This window comes from Neolamprologus brichardi, chromosome 13 (genome assembly GCF_056152115.1).
Source record: "Neolamprologus brichardi isolate AB-2024 chromosome 13, ASM5615211v1, whole genome shotgun sequence".
In the NCBI taxonomy this organism is placed as follows: Eukaryota; Metazoa; Chordata; class Actinopteri; order Cichliformes; family Cichlidae; genus Neolamprologus; species Neolamprologus brichardi.
In genome coordinates, this window is record NC_142116.1 from 3,682,059 (window position 1) to 3,696,681 (window position 14,623).

At 42.4% G+C, this 14,623-nt stretch overlaps 1 protein-coding gene across 2 annotated transcripts in view; it reads left to right on the plus strand.

Moving 5' to 3' along the window:
• Positions 1 to 2,769: 2,769 nt before the first annotated feature.
• The window catches only part of gfra1a (gdnf family receptor alpha 1a), a 125,549-nt gene continuing 113,695 nt past the window's right edge, over positions 2,770 to 14,623 (plus strand). For both annotated transcript variants that reach the window (XM_087849986.1, XM_087849985.1), the window contains exons 1-3: positions 2,770 to 3,292; positions 3,765 to 4,070; positions 4,894 to 4,974. In XM_087849986.1, the coding sequence (XP_087706112.1) occupies positions 3,253 to 3,292; positions 3,765 to 4,070; positions 4,894 to 4,974 (427 nt within the window). In that variant the 5' untranslated portion in view covers positions 2,770 to 3,252. The remainder of the gene's footprint in view (positions 3,293 to 3,764; positions 4,071 to 4,893; positions 4,975 to 14,623) is intronic.

Genomic DNA, 14,623 nt, shown 5'->3' on the forward strand with positions numbered 1-14,623 from the left:
GTTTTCAGTCGTGAGTCATTACTTTTATTGTGTCCTTAAAATGTTTGGGTTTAGTTTTGCTTATTCAGTTATTTTAAATTAAATTTGACATTTGATATCATGATGTTGACATTAAATATTATAAAGATTGTTCCTTTGAAAATAAATAAATCAATCTTATTCTTTATGATCTTATACTTATGAAAAATTAGATCTGGTCTTGCCTGGTGTTGTAGACACCAGCCTCTATTGACCTTATACTCAGAGCGTGTTCCATTGCTGCTATGATTAGTGCCTCTGTGCTGTCTTTCCAGCCCTTGGTAGGATTTCTCAATATCAGCCACTTCTTCTATTTGCCGGTGTTACATACTGTGCAGGGGCCCGTCATGATGGTTCCCTCTGGCTCCTCCAAGAGGAGGAACCATCATGAAAGGACAGGCCCCTGCACAGTATGTAACACCCACAAATATCATCATACAAATGGACAAACTGGTAAAAGCTAACATACTGAACATAGTTGTGGTGGTGGACAAGCAGAAAAACAGCTGTAGTGATAAATGTAGCAATACCAAATGATAGCAACATCAGGAAGACTGAACATTAACATGACAAATACCAAGGGCTCAGAGAAGAGCTCGAGAAAATGTGGAGGTAACAGTGGTCGCAGTGATAATTGGAGTGCTAGGTGCAGTGACCCCCAAGCTAGGCCAGTGGCTCCAACAGATCCAAGGAACAACATCCAACGTCTCCATCCAGAAGAGCAGCTAAGATACTGTGCAGGACCCTCACAGAGGCAACCATTCGCACATTCACTCCCGCATTAACACCTATGGGAAATTTAGAGTTACCAATTAACCTATCCTCACTAAGTAAATACAAATAAAAAAAAACACAATCAATCAGCTAATTATTTATGTCCTGGATATAGCCTCAGTTAACTGTAGATAGTTCATGGATTTATCAGATAAATCACAACTCAACCTGTGTTAAATCTTCAAGTCAGCAATTAAATTGACGTTTTCCTTCTTCAGAGTCATCATCCTTGTCCTGTATCTGCTGGTAATATAAATTAGAGAAGTACCGCCTAACTATAGTGACCGGCAGTACACTGACATTTATCAGTCCCCACTCAGCCTGACTGTTGAGTGTTATGAAGTGCTGTATCGGCGCAGTCAGCTTTCTCAGAGTAATCCATCTACACCTGCTGCCTACATTTGTCACACAATTCCAGACTTTGACCAGGTTTCTCGTAAAAAAAAGAAAAGAAAAAGCCTCTGATCCGGTGCCATAAAACACATTACTGCTTGAAACAGTTAAACGACCGGAGGGCTACATCATTCTGACATTCATTTACAAAATTAATATCAAATATTGATTAGGGCTTTTTTCATAAATCACCAGCCTGAGCCTCCCCCCTGACTGGCAAGCTTCCCTTTGGAGACGTTAGAAGAGCAAAGTCATCAAATTGTAAGCAGACAATTATCCCACAGTGCGGACTGAGACTGCCGTTCATCTCATTTTCTGTCTCTTTTCCAGTCATGTTCTCGTTTTAATAATATCCATGGATACTGGCCTGTGTCATATCAATGTAGCCTGCAGGATTGACCTGTACCAACCTATCCAGGACTTTATTTTCAATAAGGGATAAGTCACTGATGTTCAAATCAGTTGCTTCACAGCCCATCTGTGAATGAACCTGCTCCTTGCTTCTCTATATATGTGTGCAGTTGATTTACTGCTGTGGGCACAGGATGCGTGATTGATTCAGCCTCAGTCGTTAATGCAGAGAGCGGCTCCTTGACATACGTATTTATCCAAGTGGATTAGCCCCTAAATATACCATACAGGCAATCAATGAGTTACAGGAAGAGTGCAGTTCCACGATGCATCATCCCTGTTTTTGTAATAATCAGTTTGTTGCCTTTCTATACATGTGACAATAAATTAAGCTGCTCATCACCAGAAGCACCACAGTGACTTTTCTTTCAAATCACCAACAGATGGCGACAGTGTCCGCTCTCCTCTGTGTCAGACTGAGGGCAGGTTTTTCTCAGCTCGGCGCTGTCAGGCTGCTGTCAGCCATCAAAAACATTAGATCATACCTCTGACATGAGCAAACACCCAACAGTCCTCTGTCTTCACAGCTGGTAACTACTGTTGCATAACACTTTTTTTCTTCTAATGTTGGTATTTGCAAATAATATGAAAACGATATGAAGCTGGGAGGAGTCACAAATGCGTGATATGTGTGGAGTATTGACTAAAGCTGAAATACATCCGCCCCACCTTCTCGCTCCAGGTTCAAAAGGTGCTTCACATCTAAACAAACAAAAGCAAAACCTGCCATATAAGCATCTACACGTGTTGCTATATTAATCATGTCATAAACATACACAGGAGCCATGCCCTCTGCCCTCTCCCCATCAGTGCAGCTTATGCACACTCAAATGTGAACACCCCCTCTCACTCACACACACACATTCACATGTGGTTGTTAAAGTCGGTTCCCTTTATTTTAAATGTAATCACGTGCACGCAGCAGCAGTTAAAATACACCAAAAGTGCCCATTTTAATAGTACTTATCATGGAAAGTTTATTAAAAACAAAAGGATCATAACGCTAAAGCATATTCTACATTATTTGATTCATTATTGAGTTAAGTGGGCTAAAAGTTCAGGATTGAGTTTTTGTGCTGAGATTGTGGTAAAGGGGGGGGGGGGGTGCTTTGATGGGAAGGTCTATCATTGTAAATTTATGATCAGATTACTGTACTTTAGCGCGAGGGGGAAGCTGGCACTCTCCTCCTTGCTGAATGCGCTAGACAGCAGTGGGACTCCAGTTGGCTGTGTGCGCTCAGACGCACAGACGCAAGCATCCCACTAGCTGGAGTTGGAGGACACTCGCCCGTTTTTTCGCTTTCCACCGCTGCTCTCATCCCTTGTCTTTGTCTCCTCGCGGTGAGAAGACAAACCCGCCCGGGAAAGACAAAAAAGAAGCGCTTCTTCTCTCTCTCTCTCTCCCTCTCTCTCTCCCTCTATTGAGTCAAGGAAAGAGCAGAAATCGGGACTGGACACTTTGTTTGGAGGGGAAATTATCTCTCGCATGAGGCGAGCCGGATCTGTCCTGTATACAGAGGAGCGCGCAGTGCTGCACCTTTTCAATGGATTTCAATACAGTGGAAGTACCCTGGGAATTTAACGATTGTTAATTCGCATCAACTTAAGAAATTACGTTCCAACAAGGGGTTTTGTTTCCCACGCAGAGGAAAAACGATGATCCTCGCTGTGTTTTATGTTCTTCTTCCTGTTTTAGGTAAGTTTAAGTTGATTCACACCAGCAACTGCTCGCTTCGAATTGATAATAGAGTTTCATCAAATATTTAGTAGCGACATTCTGCGCTCTATTAATAAAGAGGCGCCCGGCAGACGCGTCGGCTGCTCGCAGTACAGTGTGGTCGCAACTGTGCAGTAAACTGCTCCAAAAAGAAAAAACTCTGAGGAGCTGTCAGTGCCTCAACAAACAACAGTGAATCTGACAGCAATTTATACTCTACTTTCAGCTGAACTAAAGTGCCAGTTAGGCAACTATGTGCATAACTGCTCCAAAATAGCGGCTCCAAAAAATAGCCCGTGTACTCTTTTGTGGCGACCTACATGTGGTTCATAATAAAAGCTCATATTTGTGTAATATTTTAATCCCTAAAGCAGCTTGAAAAGTGCTTAAGCTTCCAGTGTTTGCTGGGAAAGTGAGAAAACGCGCGACGGATAAAACTTTTATTTTTCAGATGTGTTGTCTTACGCGGAGGAGAACCTGCGTGCCGGGGCCACCCGGCTGGACTGCGTGCGGGCCAACGAGCAGTGTCTGAAGGAGCAGGCGTGCAGCACCAAGTACCGCACGATGAGGCAGTGCGTGGCCGGCGGCAAGGAGAGCAACTTCAGCATGGTGGCCGGCCTGGAAGCCAAGGACGAGTGCCGGAGCGCGATTGACGCGCTCAAACAGAGCCCGCTGTACAACTGCCGGTGTAAAAGGGGCATGAAGAAGGAGAAGAACTGCCTGCGCATTTACTGGGGGATGTATCAGAGTTTACAAGGTTGGCTTAAGACTTTAGTGGAACTTTTTTTGTGTGTGTTCTTGTACAAAATAAACGACCCCGAGCTACAGATTTATGTTTAGAACTATTTAACCATCTTCTAATTAAAATATAGATTTGTGTTGTTATAGTTTAAATGTCTATCATAGAATTTAAAAAGTAGCTCATTGTCATCTAATGTTGTTATTATAATTTTCTGGGGGTGTCACAAACCCAGTCGGCCCCCCGCCCCACCTCAGGGCTTTCAACTATAACAGCTTAAGCCTTCTGATCTGTCTTGAAAGTGGGTGACATGATTGGTTTCCAGCTCCTCCGGAAGCGAAATGAGTCCTCGCCCTCCTTTCCTTTCGTTCTAGTTCTATAGTCTCATTTTATCTGCTTCCATAAACATAAGAAAAAAAAAAACAAGTAGCGCACAACCAATGTGATCATGCACAACACAAATTTGCCCCCCTGACTTGGTTCACAGAAGTGGTCCTACTGAGCTTCAGATACCTTCTGACCTCTCAAATCACTTCCCTCGAGGGTAATAGAGCGTGAAGCCCCTTAGCGCTAGCTGTGCCATCTCAAAGTGTCGATCACAGCAGGGGGGGCCTTTTAGTCCCCAAACTGCATCCAGCTCATCGCCAGCGAGTCGACTTCCAGTTGCGCAACACAGCTGACCAACCTGCCTAATCAAGCATGTGGCTGTGCGCCAGCGTGGATATCGACTGACCCAAATAACCCGTGTCACATGCAGGCCAGTGTATGGGTTGAAGGGTGATTAACAACACAAGAAGGAGGCTGAAAATGTATCTATAACATGCTGTCATCTTTCTCGCAGGTAATGATTTCTTAGAAGACTCTCCATATGAACCCGTGAACAGCCGCCTGTCTGATATTTTCCGTCTGGCTCCCATCATAGGTAAGAATATTTAAACATTCTCCACCCCGTGGAGGCTTTTCCTCCATCTCTGGCCATTTATTTTGCCATTGTTTCACTGTCACCTGTCTCAGTTGAGATAAGCTCCAAGCTGTGCATGCTCTCATCGAAGGTTATCTGTGTGTCAAGTATTTATCCTCCCTCATCATCTCTGCTATCAGTCTTTCTCTCCCCCTGTTCTCACCCCAGCAATATTGCATGCTGGCTGGAAGTGACCTTGCATGGGGAGCTATAGTTCTGAGTCTCATTGAGCAGTGGGTAAATCTTTCGATGCTGAAGGGCCTCTTTGCTGTTTGAGGTGTATTTCACTGCGGTTTTGCGGGCAGCTTCCCGTTGTGGCTGTTTGAATCCACTTGTTGAGAAGTGTGTGAGTAACTTGGAAGAGCATGACAAGCATTTTTTTTTCTGTTCAGAGCTGTGTGTGGGAAAGATGCTGACTCGAGCCTCTAGATGGCGATGTTATTCCCTTCTTTGCAGCCACTCAGGCTCTCTGTGGTCCCACAGTTGAGACTGTCGTGGATATTAGACAGGCTGACGTATGTATGTGGCGCAATCATGTTGCTGCTTACATTGTTATTATTACTCTGCAGGTGATCAGCGCCATGACGAATCAAACAGACATGCTCTGCCTCCACGTTTCCAAAGAACAAGGCTGATATTGTGACCCCTTTTGAAAGAGAGGTGGCTCCTCTGTTTCCTCTGTCATCTGTGTGGTTTTTTTTTTTGGGGGGGGGGGGGGGGGGGGGGGGTTGTGTCAAATCTCACAATAGGCTGATTCGCCCTAAACCAGTGCTTTTCTCCCAGATGATGAGATCATAATGTGGGTGGCAAGATGCAGATAAGCCAAATCTTGGACTGGGTTATCGACTTCATGACCAATTATCTTCTTTAGAAATACTGGATGGAAAGCCAGCGTTTGTGTAAAGCTCAATCATTTCTATTCCTACTCTCTATTTATAAAAAAAAAAGGAAGTACATTCAATGTTTGTGGTTTTTAGTATGCCAGCCAGTCCGAAAAAGGCCATCGGTGCTGAAACACATGCGGCACGGTATCAGAGTTCACTTCACAGGCAGGTGCCACTCCTAGACAGTCAAAGCTGTGGTTTCCCGGGGCGAGAACAGACAGGTTTATGGTCTCGTTCTTGTGATGATTTCAGGCTAACAAGTTTGTATTTACTTTTCTTTTAGTGAAAGATCAGAAATGTGAAAAATGCAAAATTGCTGTTGCATAATTGAATAGTTCACATCACATCTCTCCTTCAACTGAAACAATGTCTTAATGTGACCCCCTCACGTCAAGCTTTGAGGTGAATTACTTTTATCATCACAATTGTTTGGACTTGACACATTTTCATAAGCTCAAGAGAGAAAAGAAAGAAAAGAAAAGTTTGAATAATGTTAATAAATCTTTAGTTTTTAATTTCCTCAATGCTCCCACGACCCTCTTTCAATTTATCATAGGATCCCCTTGGGAGGTCCCGAGCAGTTGGTTGGGAAGCACCGGATTAATTGTCGAGTTTTAACCAGATACCTCTTTATGTCCGCATATATCTCTTACTCTAATATCCGATCAGCCCGAGTCTGTCATTAAGCCGCAGTTATGGTGAGCATGACTTCTTTCTATGGCGAGTGAATGTGCAGTGGTGATGAGCACGGGAAAGATGGATAATGCAGGAAGTTATCGCTAGAATGAGAATAGCCTATTATCATTAGAGGAGATTCAAAGTGGAGAAGAACGGGTGAGAGAAGAAGGCTGTGGGGTAAGGGTTAATCAGTGAATAGCAGGATAAGGCTAAGAGGACAGGGAGCACAGAAACAGAAAGCCTGCGCTCACTCTGCCTCTCGTGCGCTTTCTGCAGGAAATTAAAGGGCAAGGTGACAGGAGAAGGATCGAGGCAGAAATGATTAGTGCTTGTTTTTGATCACTCAGACAGCCTTTTATATTTCACTTCTACAGTGTGGCACGTTGAATTGAGCAAAGAACATTAATGGATACAAAAAAAGCTAAAAAATACAGACTTTGAAAGGAGAACTATATGATGTCATTTTTTTAAATTATGCTATTTTTGATCCCGTTCTGCCAGAACTTTCCAAAGAACCATATTATGGTTCGGCACAATACCCAGCATGCATTTCTCAGTCTTTCAGGTTTCTTTGGTGACTTGTATCACTTTCAAGTTCTTACTGAACACATTTTCTTTCTCTTGCTTGTCAATTGCATCCCGAAATATTAGGGACAGCTTTTCTACTGATTCGTGAGACAAATTACTGAATAAAAGAAAACTATTCTTGCAGGATGCACTCAGGTTCTGAGACATCTGTTTGTAATGTACAGATGATTCGAGTTACTGATCTGTGATGAGCCCTCCGCTTCTGGAGGCTCTCTTCTTGTTCATGTGCTTCGTGTTTGTCTCAGTGAGGCAGCGCGGCAGTGATCCCAGGCTATAGGAACAATAGGCAGCCCCGATGATCCTGTAATTCCATAATCGACCCCGTGTCTCTGACTTAAGCCACTAATCTCTAGTGACACCCATACATACAGTGCACAGATGCACAGATGCTCAAACACACACTGCACCGCCCTTGAACACCTGTTCCTAGTGACACTCCCATAAACCTCAGTCTGATTTTATCAGACAGACGTGTAGAGTGTTGTCTTAGCCATGCAGATGCACAGTTTATGCAACATAAATGTGCAGTATATGTGCACTGACTTTGAGAAAAATCATTAAAGAAAGCTTAACAGGAAGTTTAAGCAGAGAGCATGATGCTGTTTATCACAACACCATTGCACTTTCCTCCTCATGGCTTCACTCAGTCGTTAGTAACTGCAAATCTCTGTTAATTCAATTCAATTCAATTTTATTTATATAGCGCCAAATCACAACAAAAGTCGCCTCAAGGCGCTTCATAGATACGGAGAAAAACCCAACAATCATATGACCCCCTATGAGCAAGCACTTTGGCGACAGTGGGAAGGAAAAACTCCCTTTTAACAGGAAGAAACCTCCGGCAGAACCAGGCTCAGGGAGGGGCGGGGCCATCTGCTGTGATTGGTTGGGGTGAGAGAAGGAAGACAGGATAAAGACATGCTGTGGAAGAGAGACAGAGGTTAATAACGGATATGATTCAATGCAGAGAAGTCTGTTAATACATAGTGAGTGAGAGTTAGTGGCTTTTAAACATTTAAAAATATTTAAATCACCCAACATATATTATTCACATGATAGTACTCTCAAAATAATGAAATAATACTACATGCACAGTGCTTCTAGGTGATTTTAGCTCAGATCTTTACCTGAGAAGTCCTTTTACTTCTTGTCAGTCTAGTGACTGACAATCAAATGTGAGGTACGAAAAAAAATGAGCACCTACTGTTGTTGTGGTCACTGGTGTTTAGATTTTGAAGAAAAAAAAAAAGATAAAATATTGGGGTGAAAAAGACCCTACTGAAATTCTCCAGTAGACCTCAAAAGCAATGAAGAGTAAATGCCTTCTTGTCTGTTTTTGTAGTCTCTCATATATGCAGATTAATGTCTGTCTGCTGTCTGGAGGTTGCTAGAGATCATTTGTGGACTGGCAACACTACCATATCTTGCTGTAGGTTGGCAGCTCCATTAAATGCTTGTTTTTGTATCAAAGCGATGACAGCTTTAAGTCTGGAACTTTTAAATGTGATCTCTGCACATGAAATATTTAAAACTGGTGCTTAACTATTTAACCACTGCGTGTGGTGGAAGGAAACAAGGCTTAAGTGTGAGGATAGAGCAGAGCCGTCTTTAAATTAGGCCGTCAATTGCACTAATCGGTTTCCTTCCTCTTTAAAATATCAAGGTTTTCAGTTGCTTTAGCCCTTTCTTCCCATCTCTCCTTAGCAACTCTGTCTGATTCACTTGGTGTTTTACTTCATTAAAGTGCTTACATGTCTTCTGCTATCTGTGAAGCCGCAGAGACCACCGCTTATTTTAAAAATCTTGTTTTCATTTGACGTATATAGACGATGCAGATACTTTCATCGATATGTCTTGCATGTGTTATCTTTGCATCGAACGTATACATACTCGATTCAGTTTAACGTGTAACCTTTCTTTGAACTGCAGTGACAGGCTTTGGAAATCAGTAAACAAAAAAGGTAGACGTCGCATTGAGAGGAGGGGAAAAAAAGCAATTTTCTGTCACACGGCAGGAGTCCGTTTAAGCCTAGAGGAAGCGGAGAGCAGACTTTACATGAAATAGCTGCCTTTTTCTTCACCACTTGCCCATGTTTATGAGTCAGTGATCCATGCAGGAGAGAGCTACACAGAAACACAGCATATTATTCTGAGATTCAAGTGAACTTGGAATTACTGCCACGCCATTTGGCCCCGGGTGCTGGAAAATCAAAGTGGCCAGGAAATGGATGAATACACAGCCTGGGTATGTTCTTATTATTATCTTCATGAACAATTGCTGCTACAGGTACCTTTCATGTTTCCATGGGCGCTTCTCTTTTTTCCTCTTCAGTGGCTCCTTCTGGTTCTTGTGCCTTCCACATTATCTTGTTATTTGACCATTTCATTCTGTAAATGCAACAATGAAGCCGGACAGGTCAATAACATTCATTATTTTGTTAAAATGGTGCTTTCCAAGGGATGGGTTATAAAGCATAAGGCAGGAAGTAAACAGTCAGATGTTGAAGTCGAAGCTGACACGGTCCATGTCGTGCAGGCTGCACAGCTGGGTCAGAGTATCTCTGAGATGGCAGGTCTTGTTGAGTGTTTCTTGTACACAGTGGTTAGTACTTACAAAACATTAGAAAAGGGTGGAGAATTGAACGGTCAGCGGCTCATCTGTGCAGTTTGATTGGATAGTAGAGCTACTATAGAAGCTACAGTATCAGCCTGCTCCCCATAGGCTGGCAAAAACGTTAATGTTGAGGGATTTTTAGGTCCTGCAATGGACACATAAACTTGCTACTGTTCCTGTGTGTCTTTTAATGAAGAGACTGAATGCTGAGAATTACAAAAATAAAATAAAATATGGGCAACGCTGGGTAATGACCTGGGTCCTTGCATTCATGTGAATGTAGCTTTGAAACATACCATAACATTGCTGTTGACTACATGCATCATTTCAAGCCAGCGGCATTTCCAGATGGCAATTTAGAAATGGGTTGAGAACATGAGAAAGAGTTCAGAGTGTTGATGTTTACATTCAAATCCCCTTGATCTAAATATGATGGTTTCCCACAGATTTAGATATGAGCTGGAGGATACGCACACTTGTATTTGTGCATGCATTTCTAAGGAAAGGAAATGGTCTTAAATCAATCAGCTCTGTCTATCAGTTTGTTATCTGCAAGTATTTTAATTATCTACTTCACTGTGGCAGATTAATAGCTGATTAACATTTTCCGCAGCATTTTTTTTCCTTGCAATGGACACGAAAACTACTATTGTGATGTGTAGCTGATGGCGGTAGTCGTTCTTTTGCTCTGTGGAGTTGGTCCGGCATGAGCCAGTCCTCCATCTGCTTCAGGTTCTGGTTAGAGTCGCCTCCAGCACACAGCAGCTTTCCAGGACAGCAGAAGGACTACGACCAGCAGCTGCAGTCCAACATTGTCAAGTTGGATTCAGCTGGACTGCTGGAGTGTAGCTGATACAGACAATTGCCACAACAATAAGCTGCTAGCGAGTCAGATAATAAAACACGAGAGAAAGAACTTGAAAAACATTTTATATTATATATTATTCAAAAAATATGAATAATTGTAGTGGCAGGGTGTAGTTTCGTCTTTGCTGCAGGGGAGGGATGGAGCATAGGGTTCAGGGGGCAGTACCAGGAGAGGCTGGCTGGCACCGCTGGCAGCTATTGTCTACTTACGTCTCTTCTGTTTACACAGCAGCACGAAGAGACTGAGGTGTCAGGTGTCCACTTGGACTGGCAGTCAGGGAGGCAGTGACACCTGGCAAAACTGAGCAAGTCTTGTCCATGAAAGCCTCGCCCAGCAGGTGTGAGGACCAGTGTTGGTCAAGTTACTTGAAAAAAGTAATCAGTAACTAATTACTGATTACTTCCCCAAAAAAGTAATCCCGTTACTTTACTGATTACTTATTTTCAAAAGTAATTAATTACTTAGTTACTTTTTAAAAACACGATTTACAACCTGAATAGGTGATAAAGCGATAGATCTTTCAGCCCAATTCTACTTTTTCTGCATAATCCATACAAAATGTAATCAAATGGAAAAGTCTCTTTTTAAAACTTGTTTTGTTAGTTTTAATCTTTTAACTTTATGCATCAAGCAAAAATTTAATTATATGCACCATTCTCTGACTGGAAGAAATTTGTTTAATATTTAAGCCTATTTTCTGCACATTCCAGCACATAAAATATTTTTTTTTGTGTGTGTTTACACTCAGTCTTTCAAATAGATGCAAGTAAAACACAGCAGAAAATAAATAACATCAAAGACTAGCAGTCCTGTTGCTCTATTTTCACCTGTAAAGCAGGAGTAGAGTAGGCGGAGGTTTATCCTGGTGCAGGTGTGCCGCGGTCAGTGGAAGAATCCGCGAGTTTCTCTGTGAGTTTCCCATTACGTCGTAGCTACTCGGTGCTTGCTCGGAAGTTTAGGGTTTTTTTTCGCTGTAAAAAGAAGTTTTCTTCCCACGCACAACGGACACTAATGTTTTTGTCACTTTTTATGGAATCAAACTCAAAGTAAGGTCAGTACTTCCACGCTTTAAACGCTGCACGCTCATACTCTCTCTGCACTCGATATATGATCCATTGTTGATCTGCACACAGCTGTTGTCACTAACGTCGCACTCGCTTACGTCACTGTCATGAGACGTTCTCGCAAAATACATCACGGTTTTAGTAACGCAATAACGCAGCGTTCCTACGGGAAAGTAACGGTAATCTAATTACCGTTTTTGCAATAGTAATCCCTTACTTTACTCGTTACTTGAAAAAAGTAATCGGATTACAGTAACGCGTTACAAGTAACATGTTACTGCCTATCTCTGGTGAGGACTTAGATCTGCCTAATGTCTGATTGGGTGAAATGAAAGAACACCTTTAGAGGCCTCATAAGCATAATGGAGGAACCACAAAATATTAGATTGTATAAATGTTGTGGTTGATTGGTGCGTATTAAATTCCCAGGTCTCCCCATGAACTTCACTATTTGTTTCCTATCTAAAAATATATATATTTTGACGTGACGCCACAAAGATTAAACCGCATGATCCCTCTGTTTGCCGATAAGACTGTTATTATTGTGTGAGACAATTATCATATAACACCAGCATGATGAGAGGTGAGAGAAACATTGCACTGGGCAGAAAGTGACACCTTAATCGACTGTCAGGCCAGCAGCCAAAGGTGACTTAATGTAAAAACAACTTGCACTGCTTAAATGATAGGGTGGCAGCGGTGGGAAACGGATAAGAGCGTCATAGATTCCAGGACGTGAAACCTATGAATAAAGATGAGTTTACACAACTATCGTGGTCACGTTGGCCTGCAGACTGACCTTTCACATTTGACAGTTCTGAGGTGATAATATTGTGTTCGGCTTGGCAGCACTTATCTTAAACCACTGCTTCAAAAGTTTAAAATAAACAGCTCAGTTTTTAATAAATGCAGTATAGCATGACAGAATGTTTACATTCTTTAAACCTTTCTCTGCGTGTTTTCCTATACTTAAATGTCAAGGGCATCGAGAAGTGTTGCTTAAATTCACCCGAGGTGTTGAAGGTATTTATCTCCAACCTGTGCATGTTCCAAATTTTCTACAGGCGGCTCTGCAGTAATCAGAAAGTGTGGTCTCTGGCTTGTAATGAATTTATTCCCTGTCGCCGTGTATTGATGTCTGCTTGGCTTAAACTCTCTCCTTAAGCTCAGTCCTCCCCTCAGTTGGCTGCTACAGCAGCTCTCTGTACATCACCCACTCACCACTCATAAGCCCCAATACACCAAAGCTCAATATTGTGTCTCTTCCATGTGTCAAGACTTCAAACAGATCTTGTCCTCCTCCCCACAGAAGTCAACCTTGAAGCGTAGTCGCTGCGACGTCTGCGCATATGTGTGTGTTGTGAGCGTGAAAACATCTGTAAGTGCGTGGCCTGGCTGTCAAGCTAAGGCGGCGCTTCAAATCCCCCCGTGCTGACACGCAGTGCTGAGAAGCTGTCAGCACCACTCAACCACTGGCTACAGAGGAAGTCACTCTCATTATGAGCTGCCAATGTTTAGAGATAAGAGTGCCTATCGCTATCTCGTTCCCTGCTTGTGTTTGCGTGTACGCCTGCATCTGTGTGTGTTTAAGAGAGTAAGAGAAACTCGGGGAGGAAATGCAGAGGAGTTAAAGGAGGTAGAAACATTTTAGAGAGAGCGAATGAGAGAGGATCCTGCCTCGTAACTTGATTTTTTTATTTCTTAGTTGACTGAGCGCATTTTTTTTCCCTCCTGCTTCATGCTTATTCAGTCAAATAGACTTACAGCTGGGAGTTTCTCTGGACATAAGTTTCCTTTAAAGGACTTTATCACTTCCTCTTTATTCTTTTTTTTAGTGATGGACCATTCCAACACACTGGTTGTGACTGGTTTTCTGATGTTATTAAAACAGATGGAGTACTAGTGGCCAGACCCCATAAAGGACCCTTTAGACTCTTTTCAGATCAGTTTCAGAGAGAGCACTTCCCTAGAAACAACGTACCTTCCAAGCCTTACTTCTTTTGCATCCACACTTAAGTGCTTTTATAGTCAGCTAGTGATTAGAAGTACACCTTTGCTGTATTTTGTACTCATTTGCTTTCCCTGAAATCGTGTTTGAGCCTCTTCATTTTATTCCTACATTGCTTTGCTATGTTGTGAAAGACTTGCTGGCAAGTATTTCACTCTGAGTCAGTGTGGCCTCGTATTTCTCTGTGTTTTGTCTTTTAATGCCCGTGTCCAGATTTGCTGTAAACGTAACTAATATGTTATTACTTTTTTATTGGCAGTTGTTGGTGCTGCAGTGCTTGCCAATCAGTGTGCACTACCTGGCCCAACTACAGCTCCTTTAATGCTAAGAAAGTACAGGGTAGGCCATTTATATGGATACACCGTAATAACATGGGAATGGTTGGTGATATTAAAGTCCTGTTTGTGGCACATTAGTATATGTGAGTAATAACTCATGAAAGAATAAAGTTACGTTGAAACCAAGCACACCATTGTTTTTCTTGTGACATTACCAATAAGTTTGATGTGTCACATGGCCCTCTTCCTATTGAAAACACAAAAGTTGTATCCAAGATGGCCGACTTCTAAATGGCCACCATGGTCACCACCCATCTTGAGGGGTTTGCCCCCTCACATATACTAATGTGCCACAAACAGGACTTTAATATCACCAACCGTTCCCATGTTATTACGGTGTATCCATATAAATGGCCCACCCTGTAGTATGAGCTAACAAGATCCTAACAGCAGAGACCCAACAACTACCCAGTTTCTATAGTGCAGACAGGTAAAATAGGTTGCTACCTTGAGCAGTTATAACTGTTAAATGTCCAAAATCCCTTAAGACAGCCTTAAATTATTACAAAATGTCCAAAGAAGCCCTCCATAGCTGATGTGTTTCACAAGAAAAACAAGGCCAAGGAAT